The sequence below is a fragment of the Arachis hypogaea genome, chromosome 19, assembly GCF_003086295.3.
Source record: "Arachis hypogaea cultivar Tifrunner chromosome 19, arahy.Tifrunner.gnm2.J5K5, whole genome shotgun sequence".
Classification (NCBI taxonomy): Eukaryota; Viridiplantae; Streptophyta; class Magnoliopsida; order Fabales; family Fabaceae; genus Arachis; species Arachis hypogaea.
The window spans coordinates 135145983-135169784 of record NC_092054.1 but is presented as its reverse complement, the minus strand read 5'-3'; the positions used below and the strand labels follow the sequence as shown (position 1 = coordinate 135169784).

Genomic DNA, 23802 nt, shown 5'->3' with positions numbered 1-23802 from the left:
GTTTTTCGGGCTTGAAACTGGGCCAAAAACAGCCCAGAAATCCCCCCAACGCTTTCTGTAAGTTTCTGCACGTGGCGCATGTCACGCGTACGCGTAGGTTACGCGTACGCGTCGCTTGTCTTCTGCGCTAGTCACGCGTACGCGTCGCCTATGCGTACGCGTCGCTGCTAACTCCTCAAAACTTCATTTTCTTACTTTCCTTCCACTTTTGCATGTTTTCTTTCCATCCTCTAAGTCGTTCCTGCCCTATATAGCCTGAAAATACTTAACACACATATCACGGCATCGAATGGTAATAAAGGGTAATTAAATTTGACAATTCAAAGGCCTAGGAAACATGTTTTCAATTATATTACAGAATTAGGAAGGATTTGTAAAACCATGCAAATTATATGAATAAGTGAGTAAAGAATTGATAAAAACCACTCAATTGAGCATAAGATAAACCATAAAATAGTGGTTTATCACCTTCCTTAGATGCCTCAACATCTCCCTCATTATCCAATGATAAAGCTACTTGAGAAAGTTCTATCTTTCGCTTTTTGAATTCACCCTACAAAACTAATTCATTTTAATTGCAACTAAATATGCCATGAAAAAAATTCTAACATATAGTAAAAATTATTTTTGAAAAAGACGAAAGAAGAAAAATAAACTAGCATCACATACAATGACTTTCTCAGATCTTTCATCAATCCAACTTTTGTTCTTTTTGGTGTGGCATTTAGTATGAACCTCCTCTAGAGAAGGTTTTACTCCCGTAGCTTTCTCCTATAATATTATAGTTTTAATCCAGAGGATAGAAAAAAGAATAAGAAAACATTGCACATAATAATAACAAGACTAAATTAAACTATTTTTATCTTACCATTCTGCGTGCATGTTCACCCATAGATATGGAACCACCAGTATGCATAGAACTTCCAACATTTGATGCTCGATTTACAGTATTTACTGCTGACCAGTTCTTAAAATGCGGATCTGTAACCCAGTAATGCAATAGTTGACGCCAAACTGATTTAGGAATATATTTTGGTACATAGTTGGAGCCTTTTGAATATTTGAATCTCTCTTGATTCATCAACCCTCTTAATTGAGCACTCCCTTTAATCTAAAAAATTTGACGAATTCTTGCATTGCGTTGAGGATCCCACATACAATATTTCTATAAAAGAAAACAAATTTTGAGATAAACAAAATTGATTATTATTCATTGAATGGTTGTATATTGTATTACAAGGGAAATGTAGACCTCATTACTTGTAAATTTTGCGATGCACTGAGATTCAAGTAAAGAGAGAATAGATTGGTAAACGGAGATTAAAGAGAGTTCCAAACAAAATGATACACTACTTGCTCCTAATCCTTAAGCAAAAAAGATTGTATGCCTTGATAAGTTTGAAGCCTCACATGACTTGGCATAGTGACAACAAGAGAGATGATGGTTTTATGATGCACCCGTCATATAGAGAGGCTTCAAAGCACTTTGATTGGGTCCACTCTACATTTGCGAGTGAGTATAGAAATGTTAGATTAGCTTTATTCTCTAATAAGTTTGCACCAAACTCTAATTTCAGTAACTTGTACTCTTGTTAGCCTGTTGTGGTGACTCCTTATAATCTATTTCCCAAAATATACATGAAGGAGCCATATATGTTCTTAACTTGTATCATACCCAGTCCAAGCAATCCAAAGACCAAAATTGATGTCTTCTTACAACCCTTTGTGTAGAGACGTATGATATTTCAACTAAAATAAATTTCAAATAGATATTGTATTCATGTAGACCATCAATGACTTTTATACATACAGGATGTTGTTTGTAAGAATCGGGGTTTTTCACGTAAAAACCGTTTTTACAAAAATAATAATTTAAGTGCTCGAGATACACTCAAAATTTAGAAGTTTTAATTTGAAGATATAAAGGTGAAATTTGATTTCAATGAATTTTTCTGAGTTAGAAAATGTATTTTCTGCGAAAGACCGAGAACCGGCAGCCGAACCGGGCACTGTTACCATACTGAGAACCTCCAATATTGTGTTTTGAAAAAAATAAGATTTTGAAAAATTTGATTTATTATTTTAAAAGGACAAAAATAATTTAGAATTGAAAACCGGGCACTGTTACCATACTGAGAACCTCCGATTCTCATTCCATACTTTATTGTTGTTTTTCAGATGTAGGTCGTAATCTACTTCAGTGAGATTGCGGATATGGTGACAGAGCGGAGTATGGTTTGTTCTTTGTTTATTTCTGTTTTGCTTTCGTCATAGTATATTCTCTCACCTTTTGTATATTTATCTTTATGGCCTTAGAGGCTTATTTGAGAGATATGTTGTATAAGCTGTTTTAATTCTAAAACTTTGTATCTTTCTATTTGTAACTAGTCGGCTTAAACTCCGCAAGCTGCGGCTAGTTCTCTATGATTATTATATTCTTATATTTATATATATTTTATTCTCTTATACCTATACCTTGTATCTTATGCATTAGCTTCATGTGAACGTTTCATGCTTTTGTAATTCTGCCTTTGAGCTTAATCCTTCATCAGGCTTCTAGAATATATTATTTCCTTCTATATATAAATATGTATAAGCCTTAGGACTGTCGTAACCTCTGATTAACCTTTGCTTTACGGCTAGAGGTAAGGTTTAGGGTAATTGGGGTATTACATTGTTCGAATGGTCTACTCGGCAGAATATCGTGTCCCATTTATATGGAGGATACAAAGTCATTTTGGCTGAAGAATGGGATAAGAATTCGTGGTTTGTTTTTATCAAAGATTCCTTGAGTTTGATCATCCTTTTCGACGCAATAAATACTCATTTAGGAAGAATAAAATTGAACAAGAAACTATGATAACGGGGCAGGGTTGAGACCTTCGACATATGGTAGGGAGCATAATTGATGAAATAAAATATATTTTGGGAGTTTCCTTATTGAAAATACATGGTTTGTCATTGTCTTGACGTGATGCATATTGAAAAAAACGTGTTTGACAACATCATGCATACGAAAATAGACGATGAGCGAACCAAGGATAATGATAAGGTAAAGTTAGACTTGGTGGACATTTGTAGGTGGTAAGATATGAACTTAAAGAGACTTGACAACGACCGATGGGTTAAACCAAAAGTTGTGTTCACTCTAACGAAGGATTAGAGACAAAATATTTGTAGATAGATTAGGGGGGAGGGGACTGAAGTTTCCTAATAGTTAAGTCTCTAATTTGGGTAGGTGTGCGAATTAAATGTCTCACACAGTAAGCTTATTACAAGGTTGAAGAGTTATGATTGTCATGTATTTATGGAGTCATTGCTTTTTGTTGCGTTCAAAGAACTTTCTACCAACATTTGGAAATCCCTCACAGAAATAAATGAGTTCTTTAGGGAGTTGTGTGCTACGAAACTTATGATTGATGATCTCACTGTCATGGAAAAGAACATTTCCATCATATTTTGTAAGTTAGAGAGGATATTCCCTCTAGGATTTTTTTTATGTGATGAAACACTTAGCAATCCACATGCCATACTAAGCAAGAGTGTATGGGCCAGTCTAATTTAGGTGGATGTACTATTTTGAGAGATTGATTGGATCATTCAAGCGAATTGAAGAACAGAACTCGGATTGAGGGTAGCATCTACGAAGCATTCTTAGCCAAAATAATTCAATTAGAGTATTTTTATCACACTATGTACAAGGTATGTGTTTAAATGTGAATGATATGATTCAAGTTCGCGAATAGGAATACGAAAGCACTAGGACTATAATATCACTGAAATAAATGTGACCAAAAAATATAGGCATTACGATCCTTTTATTCTATCTCAAAATGCACGATAAATATACTATTTGTCTTATCCGGAGTTATGCAAGTCTAGTTGGGTGGTTGTAATAAAGACTAAGGCAAGATGTCACATCGAGTCTGATGGAACGAGGATTAAGAACCTTATTAAATTGATGACCTAACTTCTTCGAAGATGGTGGTTCAAACTGGTGATCGGATCACCTTTAGGTCGACTGTTATAGATGATGATCAAGAAAAGGGGTGGATGGAGACAAAGAAGAAGAAGACAAGTTCGATGATTAGAAAGTTACCTCGGAAGAAGAGGATAAACCAGAAGAAAATGATGAATCTAAATAAGGATAACCTAAGTATAGTTTAACTAGCTTGTTATATGTTTAAACTTTAATTTGTAAGATTGTATAATTACAATGCATGCTAGGGTTAGTTCCATCTTCTGTATTTTTTTATTAAAATTTAATTAGATTATGATATAATTACATTGTTTTAGGTAGACATAACGATAGGTAGACATGTTGGAGGGGCTCTCCATCCTCTACAAAGGAGTCAGGACAAGCACCGACACCAGCACCTAGATTGTTGCCTCAGCAAGGCTAATGGTATGACAATGACCATCAGGATCCGTAGTCATTAGGATTTTATTTTAATTTATTTAACGATATCTTATTTTTTTGAATTTTTATTCTATACGCTCGATATTTCACATTATATATAACTGAATGTTTTCATTAAAAATACTATTTGATTTCCACTTAATTCAAAAAAAAAATAATAAATAAATAATAAAAAATAGTTAAATTTATCGTCGATTAATTTGCTAATAAATTTTATTTAAATAAATATAAAATAATATTTTACCATCGAATTTATTGTTAGATTTATTTTCTGGTAATAATTCGGCACAAAACCATAATATGTTGCGCCAAAGTTATCGGTAGAAATTATTCAACGGTAACTACTTTTGATTTTTTGTCATTCATTTTTAAAAATCTGACAGTAATCAGTTATCAATGAAAATTTTATTATTGGATATGTCTGATACAAAATTTGATAATAATAAATTTATTGACGATTTTGTTTTTATAATTCCTCCAATAAATTTAATGGTTTTCAATTTCTTGTAATGTGGTGGGAGAAAAAAAAGAGGAGGAGAGAAGGTGATGGATCTGCTTGAACTTGAGAGGGGGGTTGAATCAAGTTAGCTCAAAATTAACGTTTCAAACTCAGTTTTTCGCGGAAGCTAAAATGCAGGAGATTTTTTCATTTTGTCTCATGTGCAGAAAAGAAACAGAGAAGGGAAGAAGAGAAAGAGGCTAGCATGTATCCTGATTCAGATTCTAAGTGCCATGAATCCTACATCCAGTGTCCACCACAACCATGGTGAAATTTTCACTATAATCAACTGATTACAATCACTAATACTATTGAATTACAACCTAATTCAACTAGTATCTACCACTAAACTTTTACCACTAAAGCTCAGCTATCAAAAGTGCTGTCCCAACTTGGAAGGGGAATCTAAACAGATTCAAACTCACTAAGTGCTAACTCAACTTGGCAAGGGGAACTAGTCCTAGTTCAAGAACTCAATTACATAGAATTTCAGTGGCTCTTTCATGCATCTTTTTGCCTTTTCTCTCATGACTTTTTCACTCACATTTTTAGCCTTTTTCTCAATACAAAAGATGACTAAAGATAGCAATAACAAAAATCAGAAATGAAGCACTAGTAGAAGAAAAAGAATTCAGCTCAATAGTTGAGATGATGCTCTTGAATGTGCTCTCTTTTTCTTATCTTCAAATGTTGAAATGATGTCCCTTATATTATCAGCTTGCTTTCCTATTTGTATCTTTCCTTTCCTTGTTCCAGCTACCCGTTGGAGCTGTTTCTGAGGGCATGTAGTCCTTGCTCATCCTGCTCCACTATCCCTGCTGGTTGAGGAACCATTCCACCATCTCTGCTGTCCTTGAATTTGCTTTCATCCTTGGCATGCATTACCTTTTCCATATGCTCCATTACTCCTACTATTTGAGGAGCTGCTCTGCTGCTTTTGTAAGTTTGTGTTTTGCTCTCCCACATTCTAAATTGTGCTTTGCTAATGTCTTTGGAGTAATGGAGTTGTCCTTTGTGTCTTTTTACTTTGTTAGAGCCACAACTGTCCTTGTTGTTGAAAGATGTTCTTGTTGCTTTTTCTTCTTTTTGTTCCCACTATTCTATAATTCGGTTCTCTCTCTCTTGGATCATGTAGTTACCCATTCAAATACAAAAGACTGATGTACTATGACCTTAAATGTTGGAGCTGTAGCATGTTAAGTTGCTGAAGCAAAGCTAACTGGGGTTAAAACAATCATACAAGTGGGCCTGCAACATTTAGCACACACATTAAATATATTTGAGTTTTAACCCAAAAAATATTTGTCATTATTTATAAAATCCAAAATTAGCCTTGGCTCAACAGAATCCAAAATCAGCCTTGGCTCAACAGAAGGACACACAGAAAAAAACTAAGTAAAAAGGAAAGAAGGATGATGGAGAGGATAAAACTAAGATTTTGAAAAATATCAATGAAAAAATAGAAATAGTTTATGGTTCACATGGTGTGTCTTCGTATCTCAGCTCCAAGGTGATATACAAATTTTCTAAATTTGTGTGTATCTGTGTTCACTTATATTTTAGAATATTTTGTGTCTTAACTAATTAAACGCTGGACATGCACTATGTCTTAGATGGATGATAGATGTATCCACTAACCAAATATTACGTTATATATGTATTATGTATACCATTACCAATATATATTGCTTAGCGCTTACTTTAGGTATTTCTGAAAATGAGAGATATATATAAATACCTGAGATAAGCTTAATTATAATTTTAGTAAGTATCACTATATCAGCTATGACAATTAGGAGATAATAATAATAATAAAGTTGGTGATAGATAAGAAGCAATTTATTTCACTTTGTATAAATAAATAAAATTAATTAGATTATCACCGATTGGTGGATTAATAGCTACTACACTTTATTAATAATAATAATAATAATAATAATAATAATAATAATAATAATAATAATAAAATTTATAAATTTAAAATGAGAAATTAATTAATTTAAATTAAAATAATAAAATTCGCATATAATAAAATTTATAAATTTAATAATAATTAAATTTTTATTTTATTAGTTTACTAATTTTTTTATTTTATAGAATTTAAATTCACACAATACACATACGATTATACGAATGATGCCGTCACTTTACATCACGTCATGATTGCTTTTTTTTTTTTTTTTAAGAGTCCACAAAAATATTATTTGTAAAATCGTAAAGGATATATTTAAATTTAATAAATTAATATTAGTTTTATTAATATTCAAAGTTATTACCGTTTTAAATATTTGATTACAAACGGTTACATACATGATCTTTTTTATGGTTAACGGATATACATGTATCTATTGGAATACTAATGAAAAGTACATACACGTGACTTATAAGGTTGCTTTGTGCTATGTGCTTGTATATATATATAATTGTCCATTATTTTAAGAGAATATTGTACTAAGAGGGCAATTATTCATCTATTGAGAATGGTTATATTTATTTGTTCAAGCATTGAGAATTTTTTATTATTTTTATAAAAAAAATTTATAAGTTTTATTGTATTTTGAAAAAATATTATTATTAATTTTATAATAATTAAATATAAAAAAATATTTCTATAAAAATTACAATCTAATTGTACTTTAAAATCAAAATATAATTAAGTTTTATCATCTTCTCATCTTCATTTATCCAACAAATCGTATATATATATACATATATAATAGTTTATACATGGTTGGAAATTTTTTAATGATCAAAATAATAACCCCGATGTCTATATCTAATTAAATTAATTATACAAGTTTTGTGGAGAATTAACTTATATTAATTAGCTGCCGTAGCCAACATGCCATTACCAGCCACCAAAGATGAAAGATCAAATAATGCTTCTATTTTTTTTATCATTTAATTCTTAATTTTTTGTATTCTTCCTACTAATTTTGTATTCTTTTCTTAGAATTAGAATATTGGATAGCTACATAATCCAGCTTTGTTGAGAATCTCATTTATGTTATTGGACAAAAAAATGTTGTTTGTAATCTTATTCATCATATCAATAAATACTTGTTACTGCACTATCTTTTTATTAAAAAAATGAAGCTTTTTCTTTCCTTCCATTAAATATATATATCATTCTTATTTTGTTTCACAATATTATTTTGAAAAGTAAAAAATTCATGTTGACCAATGACCATCATATTATTATTCGACGGCTTACTCTATAAATAAAATCTAGACGGCATGTTGGACATGGTAACACCTTGAATTCTTTACTATTGTCTTAGCAAATTAAAACACACACACACACCACATACAAGAATCAGAAATTCACAGCAATATGGAAGATTTGAAGTTACATGGATTTTGGTATAGCCCCTTTACAATGAGGGTGGTATGGACCTTGAAATTGAAGGGTCTATCATATGAGAACATTGAGGAAGATCGCTTCAATAAGAGCCCTCAACTTCTTGAATACAACCCTGTGCATAAGAAGACCCCAGTGCTTGTTCATGGTGGAAAACCCATTTGTGAGTCCATGCTCATTCTGGAATACATTGAAGAGTTATGGCCACAGAATCCATTGGTCCCTCTTGATCCCTATCAGAGGTCTCAAGCAAGGTTTTGGGTTACATATTCTGATCAGTTGGTATGTTTATTATAAACTCGATCATTATTTAATTTTAAAAAAATCCATCTGAAGTTTAACCGGAATTTAATCATATATAATAAAATAATATCTTTATGTATAAATTATATAATTTATTTTTTTTATAATTTAATATTTTAAATCGATTAATCATTAAAAAATACATTGATTCAACCAATATTATTTTTTATCAGTTCATTACCAAATAGACAATTTTTATCTTGAATTGGACCGACCAGTTCTACCCAATTTTCTTGTAATCACGGTCTTCAAAATCTTGCTTATTAATTAAGTCATATTTTTATGCTTAACATCAAACAAAATACTCTACAATTTATTTTCTTGCAAGATTACATATTGAGCTGATTAATTTACAATAATGTGTATTATATTTTCCTAATTTATTATATGTCCAAGCATTTAGTAGTTTTATACATGGACTAAATGTGTGAATTAATATATATGTTTGGGGCAATGCATAAAGTTTCCTGCAGTTGTGCCACTAATTTACGTCGACATTGCTAATGATGAAGAGAAGGAAAAGGCCACAGAGAAGGTCCAAAAACTTCTAAGAGATGTTGAAGATCAATGCTTATTATTGGTTGATGAGAAACTATTCTTTGGTGGTGACACTATTAATATGGTGGACATAGCTTTTGGATCAATGATCAAATTTCTTGTAACTATGGAAGATTTGAATGAATTGAAGGTTCTAGAAGCTGAGAAATTCCCTCGTTTGCATTCATGGTTTAATAATTTCAAGAATGCTCCAATCGTCAAAGAAAACTTCCCTGATAAAGAGAAAATGTGTGCTAATTTGAAGTATATCAGAAAAACAATAAGAGAATTGGAATCATCTGCCTAGTTCAAGAAGAAGGTTCCTTTTTATGAATTTAATAATTCTTTGGAGTGATTCTATTTATTTTGTTGTGAAAATAAATCAAGTTGTGAAGATTTCAATTTGATCACCTGTACTATTTATTTGTTTAAATAAATCGTTGATATTTGTTATTTTAATATTTTATTATTTGTTTAATTTGTTAAATCTTTTCACATTCATGATACTCACAAATTAAGAACTTTTAATTATTTAATTTAAGCAAGCATCTATATAATTAAAGATTTGTTTGGTGAACTTCTAATAAAATTTTTTTTAGTTATTTTTTAAAAAAATTTTATAAAAAAATAAAAATAATTTTATATTTAGATATCTCATATAAAAAGATCTTTTTTGTATCAATTATGTTTGGGTATTAATAAAAAAATATTTTTATTTATTTATTATGTAAAAAATATCTTTTTTTAAAATAAGATGCAAATTGTGACTTTTTAAAAAATATATCTTTTATTTTTAAACTGCTATTATTTTTATTATTAAAAATTTATTAAATTTGTTAAAAAATATAAGAAAAGATTTTTTTATTAAAATTTTTTTTATCAATTTAATAACATCCAAACAAGTACTAAATAAATAAATATTTTTTTAAACTAAAGATAATTGTATTAGATGAAAAAGGATACATATTAAAAAAATAGATAACAAAGACCAAACAAGCAAGAACAAGGGATTTCTCAAAAACAAAAAAAGGACTTTTTCAACAATCACTATGCCTATTTTTTGTGAAAACCCTTTAATGGGTAAAAAGTACACTAATAAGCCTTTTGAGTAATTACTTAGCTATTAGATAGTATAGATAGATATATTAACTTAAGGAATAAAATGTGAAACCTTCTTGTTCAAGACTGACCGGAACAATGGCATCCGTAACTTGGCGAGGTTAATGAGCTTCATGGCTTTTGGGTCTTTGAATGAAGAAAGAGGAGGACTTGTAAAGACAGTCCGACGTCTAAATCAAAATTGATTTTAGAAATTGAGGTTTAAGATTTTTCGTGTCTCATATTTGGAGGAGTGCAAGACTACCTTTTATATATGTACTTATTTCCTTTTTCGATCTTTTAATTTAGACAAGATTAGATTTGTATCTGTAATTGGATCTCGATTAGCAATTTCTGTTGAGTTGTCTAAAATTCCGAGGTCGAAAGGAGAGAATACGGCCTAAGGGGGTCAATTCCCGTTCGATGATGGAGCCGTTAGGGTTGGGAGGCGAGTCCGCAACAGTGCTCCTAAACGTGACGTTGCCGATGTTAGTGAGGACGTGTTTCTGTAGACCTGGATCCACGTGGTGCCAGGCAAGTCGGCTGCCAACGAACGGTCGTTTCGGGGCTCGGGATTCTGCAATAGTGTGCATGCTTTTTGATAAAATTGGCTATTAACCGGTTATAAAATTTAAAATCGGTTTTTAATCGGTTATAAAAATAAAAATCAGCTTTAAAAAATAACTGATTTTTGAAAAAAATAAAATTAGACCAAAAACCAATTTTCTAAAAAAATTATTATTTTAATTTGGTTTTGGTTTTAGTTAATCGGTTAAAAATTATTTTTTTTTATTTGGTTTTATTTAACCAATTTTAAAAATATAGATATAATTTTAAAATTTTTGTAAATTGATTAACCAAAATGTGGTTATGATTTTTTAACCAGTTAACCACATTTTGGTTTTTAATGTACACCCCTAATTTTTTCTTTTTCCTTTAGTCTTCCAAGCTTCGATTTTCTATAGTTCTTAGGCTCACAGTGGTAGTGGTGCCCCTAATTCTATAGGTATGGTGCGAATGAGAGTTGAACTTTAACGTGAGCTCATTTTTTTGGTAGGGGGGTTTCCCAGATGTATTTTTGGTGCAATACTGACGTCGTAGGAATGATGGGAGGAAAAATGCCGGTTAAGAATTCCTGAAAAATATTTTCTAAAACAGCGTTGCAAATACAGTCTTAACCGACGAAATTTTCACTATCAATTTAAATTATCTCACAATTAATAATAAATAACCGGGAGTAGAATCCCGGGTCATTTCCCTAACAGTTGACATAGGATGTAAATTATTGGTTGGGATTTTTCTGAATATTTTCTGAATTTGAGAATGGAAAAATAAATAATTAGAAATTAAAGTAATGAATAAATAACAAGATGTGATATGTATTTAAAATAAAAGGCCTTGGTTAGGGGAGAGAATTGGAGTTTCTATCCTTGTTGTCTTTCCCAAGTATAATGGTAAAGGTTCATTACTCCCACTTAGTTATCCTCTAATAATTGAAGGAAAGTCAAGTGGCTGTCACTAACTCTGACTCACAAGTCATAGTCACTTCATGGGAGAGGACTAGAGTTGGTGAAAATCGAGTTAGCTAGCAATCCCCAATTACAGATTAATACTTGAGTATTACAACTCAAGGGTTTTCAATTATCAACTCCCAACCAAGTTGGGAGTTTTACTCCATTAACATGAATGCCATTTTCATAAACACATAATAGGAGTAAACAAAAGACATGATAATTATGAGAAATTAATTAAATCAAAATTGGCACGAACAATAATTAACACGACGAATCACACAAGCAATGAAAATAAATATAAAAATACTCCAATGCATTAATAAGATTCAAAAGTGACAAGATCCAAACATAAATTCAAAGCAATTAAATGGAGAAGAGTAATAAAGTTGTTGGAGAAGAAAACTGTAAGAACAATGACTCTAATTGAAGGTAGTAGCAGCTCTCTCAAGATCCAATTCAAAGCAATACTAAGAACATTAAAAACCTTAGAGAAAAGTAGGTGTTTCTCTCTCTAGAATTTAAAACTAATCAAAAACTAAAGTGAAAGTGAAAGTGTCCTCAGTCACAGCTCCATTCCTGCATCTAGTCTGCGTTTTTGGGCTTGAATCTGGGTCCAAATCATCCCAGAAATCGCCCTAGCGAGTTCTGTTAAGTGCAGCACGTGACGCTCTGTCACGCGTACGCGTCGGTCACAATGCTCCTAGTCACGCGCATGCGTCAGCCATGCGTGCACGTCGCTCCCCGCTTCTCAACTCTTCAATTTCTTGTGTTCCTTCCACTTTAACCTGCTTCATCTTCCTCCTTTAAGCCATTCATGCCCTATAAACCTGAAAACACTTAACAAACACATCACAGCATCGAATGGTAATAGAGGAGGATTAAAAATTAATAATTTTAAGGCCTAGAAAGCATGTTTTCAGTCATAGCATGAAATTAGGAAGGAAACTTAAAAACATGCAACTTACATGAATAAGTGTGAGAATAGTTGATAAAACCCACTCAATTCAGTCCAAAATATATCATAAAATAGTGGTGTATCAAATCTCCCCACACTTAAACATTAGCATGTCTTCATGCTAAGTGGTAGCACGAATCCCCACACCTTCGTACTGTTGTACCAGCAAGTGCACTGGGTTGTCCAAGTAATACCTGAGCGAGTCTGGGTCGATCCCACGAGGATTGTGGTTTGAAGCAAGCTATGGTTATCTTGCAGGTCTTAGTCATGCGAAATCAGAAGGTTTATGTTTGGAACTTTGTATAAGTACTTGTTATTCTAATTGGAATAAATGATAGGAATAGAGTTGAGAGTTGGAGTTGCTTTGCCTTTCTGAATTAACTCTGGTACTACTGCTCTCTTTGCTTGTGAGTGATTTCTTCAATGGCAGGCTATATGTGATTGACACTGGTTTCAGCAGCTGCCAATACTCCTCCAGATCTGAACCCCAGGTTTAGTGTGGATCCATCTCTACTTGAGGGTGAAGCGCGTATAGTCCATTCTCCTTTATGATCCTACTCAAAATGCCACAGACAAGGTCGGATCTTCCGGATCAGAGAATACTGTATCTTTGGGTTCTAGCCTCTACCACAGAGACCCCAATCTCCCCGGAAATCGGCTGAACTGATGTCTCGAGAAGTCCCCAACAAAGTCGTGGATTAGCCGTATGAGAGATGTATATTCAACCTATTAGTCGTCCTTGTCCGGTGAAAGACGCATTCTGACCCAAGTAGACGCGGGTGTTTGTCAGGCACGTTCGTCTTAATGTGATGAATAGAGCTAATTGGTTAGATCATCCTATTCACCACGATGAAGTACAAATATACATCTTAGAATTAATCAAACACGGATCGAAGAAGAAACAGTAGTACTTTTATTAATTTATGGGACTCAGCAGGACTTCTCCCCTAAACCTAGGAGGTTTAAAAACTTATACTGAAGGTAAAAACAATGATAAAACGAAATTATGGCAGACCTCCCTCAGCGAGAGGTGTAAAATGTTCTTTAAATAATAGGTTAATGACTAAGGATTACACAGAAAGGGTAAAACAGTCTATTTATTGCTAAATTCCACTTTTGGGATCCACTTGATGAGTGTTTGGTCTGAGCTTTGGTGATATCCACGTGCTATGAGGCTTCTTGGGCATGGAACACCAGCTAGGGGGTCCTCTCTGGGCCTTTGGACGCTGGGCTCTGCTCTTTGGGCGCTGGACGCCTGGAAGGGGGCCAGGAAGCTGGCATTGGACGCCAGTTTTGGGCCTTCTAATCTGAAGCAAAGTATGGACTATTATATATTGCTGAAAATCTCTGAAAGTCAGCTTTCTATAGCCATTGAGAGCGCTCCATTTGGACTTCTGTAGCTCTAGAAAAGCTCTTCCGAATGCAGGCAGGTCAGATCTGGACAGCATCTGCAGTGCTTTCTCTGTCTCTAAATCAGACTTCTGCTCCAACTCCTCAATTTCAGCCAGAAATTACCTGAAATTGTCCAAAAAGATTTTATGGGTATTTATTTTTAATTACTTAAAATCATTTTTGTTTGTCAATATCTCTACGAAGTTAGCTTTCTTTTTTATACTGATCTCAAAACAGAGTTTGGCCATTTAATTTGAAGGATTTGTTCCAAAATATGGGGTAAGAGGACTCGCAATTTTACTAATCTAGAATAATAAGTTTCTATGTCATGTACCAACTGAGTTTTACTTGATGTTCAATTTTTTTATACACATGCAAATCAAGTATCAATCAGGATTCAGATTTTTACCTGTTGGCATCATTCCTATCTGCATGCACCGCCATCCAATTTTATGATGTTGCTAACCAACGATTTTTTCTCTTAGTACAAAATATTGTGTTAGAATAATTAATAATAAAAAGGAATTTTTTTTTTGTTTTTTTTTGTGTTAAGAGAGACGATTAGAAGTTAGAGAGAAAGGAACATTTCACATGGATGGTGCAAACCTTGCTTTGTTCTTCGGAAGGATCTTGGATAGATGCTGCTGATCTAGATTCTTCTTTTGTACTTTTGTTGAAACTCCTTGCTTTCTAATCTTTGGTTTGCTGTGCTCACTAAAGACAGAGGAGTTACACTCTTTCATTCTCATGGACCCTAAAGAAAAATTCAATGGCCATTATTTGAGCATGTGCGTTTACAGTTTAGATAGGCCATATGTTTTTTTTTTTTTACTTTACATATGTGTGTATTTTTTATTTTCTTGGGCCCAACTTTGGGTCTTCCTTTATTTTTTTTCAATTTGTTGTTGGAAAAAGCTACAACAATAATATAAGTATAATGTCTAAAATTAATTTTAGTATTTAAAGTATTAACTATAAGTTCCGGAATCAATTTGAGAATAAGGAAGTTTATTACAGTGCACAAAATGAAGTAACCCTTCCTTACCTATTACCTCCGTTTATTTATTCTAATTCTTATCTCATTGAATTAGTTTATTGATATGTGTTTCGGTGCGTTGATATGGGGCTTTTGAAATTGGGAATCTGCATGGGCTAGGTGTGCCATTTTTTAAGAGATGCGGTTAGAATTCAGAGAACAGTAACATTTCACTTGGATAGTTCAAACCTTGCTTTGTTCTTCGGAAGGATCTTGGGATAGATGCTGCTGGTGTAAATTCTTCTTTTGTACGCCTTCTGAAACTCCTTTCTTTCTTATCTTTGGTTTGCCTTAGTCACTAAACAAGAAGATAAAGAATATTTTGGAATTCAAAACTTACTCCATGAAGGTGATGTTTTTTTTAAAGAAAAATTTAGCTAATTTACTAACCAACCATGGTTAGTAAAGTAACCTCTTGAGTACTGCTATGATGGAAGTCATCATTTCACAATTCATACTTTAAAGCAGCCTCATTTGTTAACACAGATACTTCATATAGCTATCTATTGTTTTGCTACTTAGAGTTAATAATACCCCAAAAGAAAAAGTAAATGTCATTGTCAACTATTAATGTTTGTTTTTAAAGGAAACATGTAAATTGTATGGCTTCTAGATAGCAAAGTCATAGAGTTGGTATTGTCCTTGCAATTGATGTGGTTCCATCCATTCTATTAATTGCACCAAGTTCTTAATAACAACATACATTTACACATCATAATTTAAAAACCTATTGAATAACGTTGGATTAATTTTTGGTTTGATCGCGTACTCCAAACATAGACACTTTAACAATTTGACAAAAGTATTGTCATTTTTTATAAATATTAGTCTTTTGAAAAAAAAATTCATTTGAACACCATGTTTATGAAAATCATTAATTTACTTCATTATTATTATTATTATTATTATTATTATTATTATTATTATTATTATTATTATTATTTAAATTTGTGTTATGTCCAACAATTTATATAGTATAGTAGAACAAAATTATAAAAAAAATTGCCAAAAAATGTTTTCCAAAGGGTCATTTGTTCGAAATTAAAATAATAATATAATCACATCATATGCAAATTATGAAAAATGATTAAAAATTTTAATCATACTCTTATTTTTTAAATATATAATAATTTAATGATTAATATTTGAGTAAATTAGCTTATACCATATATTTTTTTATCTTAATTGTCAGTTATCACAGCTATTTTAAAAAATATTTAAATCATTATGAACAGTTATTCTAAAAAAATTGTCTAATTATATATTGGAAATAATTAAATAAATAATAAAAATAAGATAAAAAAAATTTGTACTATAGTTACATTTTTTTGCCTTTCAATAATAGTTAAAAGTTTTGAAAATATTCATCAAGGTTATTTTGTTTTAATTTTGTTCTAGGAGAAGTTTTCACTTTCAATTAAATATACTCTTCTTGAGTATTTTTTACACAATTTTACAATTCTTTATTTATAATTTTGTTCTTCTATACTATATAAATTGTTGGACACAGCATAGCTTTGAATAATAATAATAATAATAATAATAATAATAATAATAATAATAATAATAATAATAATAATGACAGAGATGAAGTAAGTTAATGATTTTCATAAACATGATGTTCAAATGTTTACCAAAGGGACATTTGATCGAAATAAAGATAATAATATAATCACATCATATGTAAGTTATGAAAAATGATTAAAAATTTTAATTATACTCCTATTTTTAAATATATAATTGGTTGATATTATATAATAATTTAATGATTAATATTTGAGTAAATTATCTTTTATACAATTTTACTGTCAACGATATATTTAATTCAAATTAAAAAATTTTTAGAATAAAATTAAAACAAAGTAAAACTTAGAGTATTTCTTAAATTTTAAACAAATTTCAGAGGATACTTTACCCAAATTTGTAATTATCATCTACTTACAATTCTAAACTCTTTTGGAGGAGTTTTGTAAAAAAAATTCTGAAAATACAATTTTATTGTAAACAATTAACATAGTAAGTTGAGTCTTGCTCCTTAAAAGCTCAACTTTATTTATCCATCCCAGCTCTTTCACTATTTAGTATTTTACAAGGTCATTTTGCACTTAATGTTAGCTAAATCATGCAAGACCTAAAACTTGTGAAATTTATTGCATGTTAGGAAGGTAGGTGTGCTTTTAATGACCTATTAACATTCTATAAATGGAGTTCAGCAAGCATTGGTCACCACAAGGTATTGTTTGGAGTTTGTCAAGTACTCCATCTTACACTTTATATTCCTCCTTTTAAATTTTTCTTACAGTTTGAGATTAAGTATGAGTGATATACCTCCCATAGAAGTAGAGGTTCCACAACTCCCTGATGAGGTTATAAGTGAAATCTTCTATTTATGTGACGCTCTAACCATTGTCAGTTTCAGTGCTACTTGCCATTATTGGAGGCAAAGGATAACTTCGTTTGACTTTCTCAGTCAAATCTTAAAGATATGGAAAAGGTGTGACTGCTCACTGTTCATTCACTTTAGATTTGCATCTCCTGTGATCATGTCGGTGGATTGGATCATGAAGATTGATGCCATTACCGGGAAAATCGGCTACCTGAACTTGCCTTTTCTTTTAACCCAACATGGTTGGTTTCAGCTCATTGGAGTCGAGATGGGAGTCTTCTGTATCCGTTAATCCTCCTTTGGAAGAAGAAGCCACTTCGTGATTTGAAATCCACTTATTCAAATGCCTCGGGTACTAGATGATCCTTTGCAACGTGGTTCTTGTGAGGGTTCCTTTACTTATGCCTTTGCGCACTTTTCGAATAGTGTTCATTATGCAATTTTGCATATTTTTAAAGATGAACTCGAAAGCACTGCTTACACTTTATCTATGTATACAAGTTTCACTAGGAACTGGCATGTTAGAATTTCATTTCCTTCATATGTGCAATGGTTGGATCCTTCGTATGTTGCAGCCAGTGGTGTTGTGTATTGGCTTACTGACCGTAAAGACGGTGATCAACCATACATTGTATCTTTCTCATTGATGACATTGACTTTTGCCCAAATTTACGTCCTCTTGAAGCTATGTCTCATTGTGGTTGCCTTTTGGTTAGAGATGGATGTCTATGTTTAGCATCAAATAATCACACATTCTATTCATACAACTCAGTTATATGGTAGGTAAGTGACACCGACGAAGGTGTTAACTGGTCACAACTATTTACATATAATGGAATAGGTACTTTGTACGTGCCAGCTGTCATAATTGATCATGATGTTATCCAAGTTATGGAGAGGTGCCTATAACTGGTTGGGGCTCAAGTCATCGCGTACTCTCAGTTTTTTTTGTTTGTTTGATATAACCCATTGAACGCACAAGAAACAGGCTTCATCGGGTTTTTTAATGATAATCATATTAAAATTAGATCTATCCATGCATATGAAGAAACTTTATTTCCCGTGTGATGGATTACCTAAAAAGTTGTAATAGTCATGCTTTGCTGCAAACTATGCTTGCTAGGACTTAGGGTTTAAAGTTTTAAGGTTGTGTGCTATTTAGAGTTGGTTTTAGTGGATCACTATGTCTTTTCTTATTGTGGTTTGTTTAGTGTGTATGAGTGTTACCACCAATGTCAATATTGGTTCGACTTGCATTGTCCAAGGAAGACCATGCATGGCATTGCTGGTTCGTTTGTAGTATTTATCCTTTATTTTTAAGTTCATCTGCCTTATTTGTGTTGTAAGGATTTTTATTTAACTTGGTGCAAAATATTTTATTCATTATGCTATGTTTTTATGGTTATATACTTCGATGGGTTTGAAAAGAAATTGTTCGATCTCTTTCTCTTAAAAAGACATAACACATAGTGAGAATTTGTCAAATGGTTTCTAGTTGTATACCGTATTTGATGAGCAAGTTATATTTAAAATATAAAATATTAAAGTTTTGAATGACTCAAAGAGTTTGATTTTGCTATGAAACAACTTTGGATAAATGAAAAAAAATGTTAGTCACACTAAACATAGCATCCGACTTCAATTTTAATGAAATTGTTTGGAAAAAAGGTAAAAAATAATATTATTTACATAAAATTCTCCTAGCATTTACTACCATAATAAAAAAGTTCTTTGAAGAAAGGAAATAAACGATTTTATCATACACACACAATTCTAATAAGATTAAAAAATGTTTGAAAAAACTAAAATAATATTGCTATGCATGCACCCCTAGCATTATCACAAACAGGATAACACCTTACATGTTAAAGTACCGTTTTGTTAGTGTATTAACAAAAGTAATTACATTTAATATTTATTTATGTCCATGCTACTTGAGTTATAATAAACTATGCTAAATGGGTCTTGACTTTCTCAAGATATTAAAAGATAGGTATAATCATTACTTAACAATCTACTTTTACCTATATGTATACTTATTAGTTTGCATCTTTTAGGACTTCACTCACTTATTATTATCAAGTGGATCAAGATAAAAATTAAATGAAGATGGGACATGAAATATTACTTCAGGAGTTCAGGTCATTTCTAAAATCTTTTCTTACTTATTGTGGAGTAGTTCAAGACAAAGAATTAAATGGAAATGAGATATGAAAGATTTCCTCCAGTTATTTCAATCTTTCTTACATTGTCTTTAGTATACTTAAAACTTAATAGATGCTAGATTAATATCAAAATAATAAATAGAATTTGTGTAAGATATAATATTATTATTTATAATTCTACATTTATTAAGTTTTTTAAATATTATTTACTATTTTTTAGGAATTATTAAGTCGTTCAGAAATATAACATAGATACTATAAAAAATTTTTAAATTCTTCATTATGCAGCGACAAATTCATTATCATATCATCTAAAATTCACTTCAGTATACAGTCGATGATAATAATTATTATAAAAAAATGAATTAATAGAGATAAATCAAAATATGTACAAAATAAAATTATTTGCTAAAATTGCAGATAATTATTTTTTGTAATTAAGTATTATAAATAAATAATGGCTAAATAGTCTAATTAGTGAAGATGGTTGTTCACACCATCATTTATTTTTTTTAAGTTTGTTATCATCATTTATTTTTCATACTAAAAGTACAGTGCACGCAGCCATAATTTGGCAAAATATTAACACCAATAACAATAATTAGTCTCTTTATTTGCTTTTTGCCACCTTTACTATTTAATTTAAAATTTGCATCATCTACTGTTTCCTTTTACATCTATCACATATTTATCAGGTAGCCAAATAATTATAATATTATGTCTTATTAGTTTATTGTTTTAATGGTATTTTATGTCTTGTTAGTTTTATTTTATTTTTTATACAAAATATTATAATATTATTTAACAATTATTGTCCTTTTATTAGTGTAAACTAATGGAACATTTTTATAATTTACAAATTTTAAAGTTTTAAACTTTTAAACTACGTTCTAAGTAATTTTATTATATTTTTGCATATCAGTTTTAAAAATTTTAATAATTGTTTTATATTTAATTAATTTGGTACTATTTTACGGTGTGTTAGTTTTTGAGTTAATTTTTTAAAAAAAAAATATATATTCAAAATTCAATAAGAATTGTAATTGGGTGGATATCTCAGGCTGCCAGATTGCATGTTGATGGGGACGGGTAATGGGCGTGAAGCTCGCCAAAAATAAAAAGAAAACAAATGTATGGGTTCTGAGCAAAAAAAGTGAAGTTAGTCTCATTCACTTCAACCCGCCCATCATCTCTCTATGTCGATTAGAAATCCTAAATACTATCTTCTCCTTCGTGCCCTCCTCGATAGCCCTGTCAATCCTTCTTGCTAAGCAACAAAGATCACTGGTGCGGCTTCAACAGCCTTGGTGAGACATGGAAGGTGGATATCTCAGTCAGCGATCCTCTCCTCTAGGGATGGTCTGGATATCTTTTTTTGTCTAGTACTGCATCCTCAACCTTTTTGATTTAGGGTTTCTTTTTTCTTTTGGTTGTGTTTGATTTGGAATTTTATATGTATTTGATTTCTCCATGATTTGAGATGTTTAGATTGTTTGTCTCATAATGTTTAAAATTCTAACCATGTTTTATTCAGATTGGAATGAAACCTTTTTTTTAATAGCTGATTTGTAGTAATATGACCAAGATTGAGAGCGACTTTTGATGTTTTAATATATGAAAATGTGCTTCCATGCTATGGTTGATGCAGCATAATTTGCCATGCTTCTTCTAAATTACACTAACATTCCTGTGGTAATAACTAAATTCGGATGGCCCTCGAAAGGTGGATCCAACGAGCCTGATGCAACAATCGACACTACAAATACCTACAATAGCAATCTAATAAAGCATGTGCTGAACCATACTGCAACACCCAAGTATCCTGGAATTGCTGCTAGCACTTGCATTTATGAGTTCTACAACGAGGATATGAAGTCGAGGCCATTGTCTGAGAAGAATTGGGGACTCTTCAATGCAAATGCTGCACCTAAGAAGGGAAAGACTCCTGATTCCTGTCACTTCGATAGAGTGGCTTCTATCTCCACCACGGATCCAAGTATGGTGCTATATACATTTTTTAGTTTAATTTAGCATTGATTAATTTAAAAATCTCTATAGTTTAAAAGCTTTAATAAAGTTCTTTTATTGTGCACAAATTTTCAATTAGTCTCTATAGCTTAAACATGGATAGTTAACTGCTTATACTGTTCAGAATTTTTATGTCAAAAACAACGATTCATCATCCAATATATAGGGACCTGATTAGAAAAAGTCTGTTCAAATGAACTTGATTAAATGAGTGATGCATTTTTGTACGAGTGATGCATTTTTATCCACTCATTTTCAGATAGTAAATGAGGTCAACAGTTGAGAATAATATTCTTTGTTATGTTCTGTGTCCGTTTCTCTCATTTTTTTTTATTTTCTTATCTGCTTGATTTTTTAGTGCAGAGATACTCCTCATTTATTGAAGGTTTTTTTTTCTATTTTTGGTTATGAATTGTTTATTTTTTCTCGAAAAATATTCTTTTCTCTCTGTCAAGAAATTTTTAACTTTAATAGAAAACCAGATATTTATTTAAGTTTCACCGATGAAATCAAATAATTTTTTAATATTTCGATTACTCATGCCATGTTTCTTAATTTTGTGCTTTCTATTTCTTGATTTTTAAAATATATAATTTGATGCCTTTGGAAGAATAAAATACTTTTGTTGTAAAAAGTGAGAAAACCTATAAAATTTGATATGGTTCAATTCCAACTGCTGCCGTCCTCATTTTGTATCTTGAGAAGTCGTTACCTGTTTTCTTACTATTTTTTATTTTCGTTATTTCTGTTTGTCCTTTTATTTTTGTCACAACCAAGTTGAGTTTCAAAGTCACCTGTGTGCTTTTTTTTATTCTGTTCTCTTCAAAGCCAAATTTTCCTTTGTTCCTTATTTATATATAACTGTACATGACTCATCACTAAGTTTTTATCCTATAATTATTTCAGCGTTATTTATTCTTCGGTAGTGATCTAAGAAATTGATTAGTGTTGCTGTTCTGTCTATTTTTTCACCATCTGATTCACATTGGAGCTATTTATCTCTTATATTTCTAATTGATGAATGATGCTCTTTTACGCATTTAATTTTGAAGAACTATTGTGTTAAAACAGTGGTAAATTCTTTCAGAATCGGTGTCGTGTAATTTCACTCAGGAGGATAAAGTGAAGAGGGTCCAACAACAGGAGGTTCGTGTTAAGCGTGTTAAGGTAATAATTATTGTGTTTCTTTCTCAGAGAATATATTTAGTTAAAATTTATCTATCTTCAGAAAATGAGAAGAATTTGATGAATAATATTCTCTTACCATAAGAAATAAGATCTTTAAATGATCATGAACCCTGAAATAGCTTTTAATAAAATTTGTAACTTCAAAGTGTTATAGACTCTGCTCCTAATTGATTAATTTTTCTTTAGATATTAAAGAAACGTACCTTTGTTGTACATAAATGCATACTTCTTTTAGCTTTGTTAGTTAAAACGTGGCTAATTTTTTGGTTCTAGCAGCAACTGAAACAGAAGCATGTGAAAAAAAACACAATTATCTTGAGCCACATAATAAGAACTAGAGTAAAGTATTGTTTTTGTCCCCAACATTTGGGATAAGTCCTAAAATTGTCCCTAACATTTCATTCATCCTATTTATGTCCCCAACATTCCAAAGTTGATTCAATGTTATCCTCCCGTTAAGTCCACTGACGGAGCACTAACGGAGCTGCCTACGTGGATGCCTTTGTCCAACGTGGCAAACTTTTCCCCTGGTGACCGTTACTTAGAATTGAAAAAAAAAAGAAATATTAATTTAAAAGGGTGATGAAACTCTAATTTGAGATTGCCCCTGTTGTAGCTTCTTCTTCTCACCATCACCGTCTCTGCTGCAGTCGTTGCTGACTCCATGGCTTCGCAGGGCTCCCAGGCGGCGCGTAGTAGCAGCGCTTCGGGTCGAAACAGCAACCAAGGCCGTCGACAGAGAACAAATTGTTACTGTGGGGAGAGGCCAGTGCTTGTGACTTCATCAACGGCAGAGAATCTGGGATGGAGGTTCTGGGGCTGTGTTAACTATGGGCAAGTAGAAAATATAATTACTGGGTATGACTGTTATTTGATTATCTAATTGGAATTTTCTTTTGGTTTTGGCCTAGATTGGAGAA

At 31.5% G+C, this 23802-nt stretch overlaps 1 protein-coding gene across 1 annotated transcript; it reads left to right on the top strand.

Annotated features, from left to right (window-relative positions):
• The first annotated feature begins 8147 nt into the window (after positions 1–8147).
• On the top strand, positions 8148–9579 carry LOC112776457 (probable glutathione S-transferase). Its single transcript, XM_025820623.3, has 2 exons — positions 8148–8562; positions 9047–9579. The coding sequence occupies exons 1-2, from the start codon at positions 8254–8256 to the stop codon at positions 9425–9427; spliced, it is 690 nt and encodes a 229-aa protein (XP_025676408.1). The 5' UTR covers positions 8148–8253; the 3' UTR covers positions 9428–9579.
• Positions 9580–23802: the final 14223 nt, after the last annotated feature.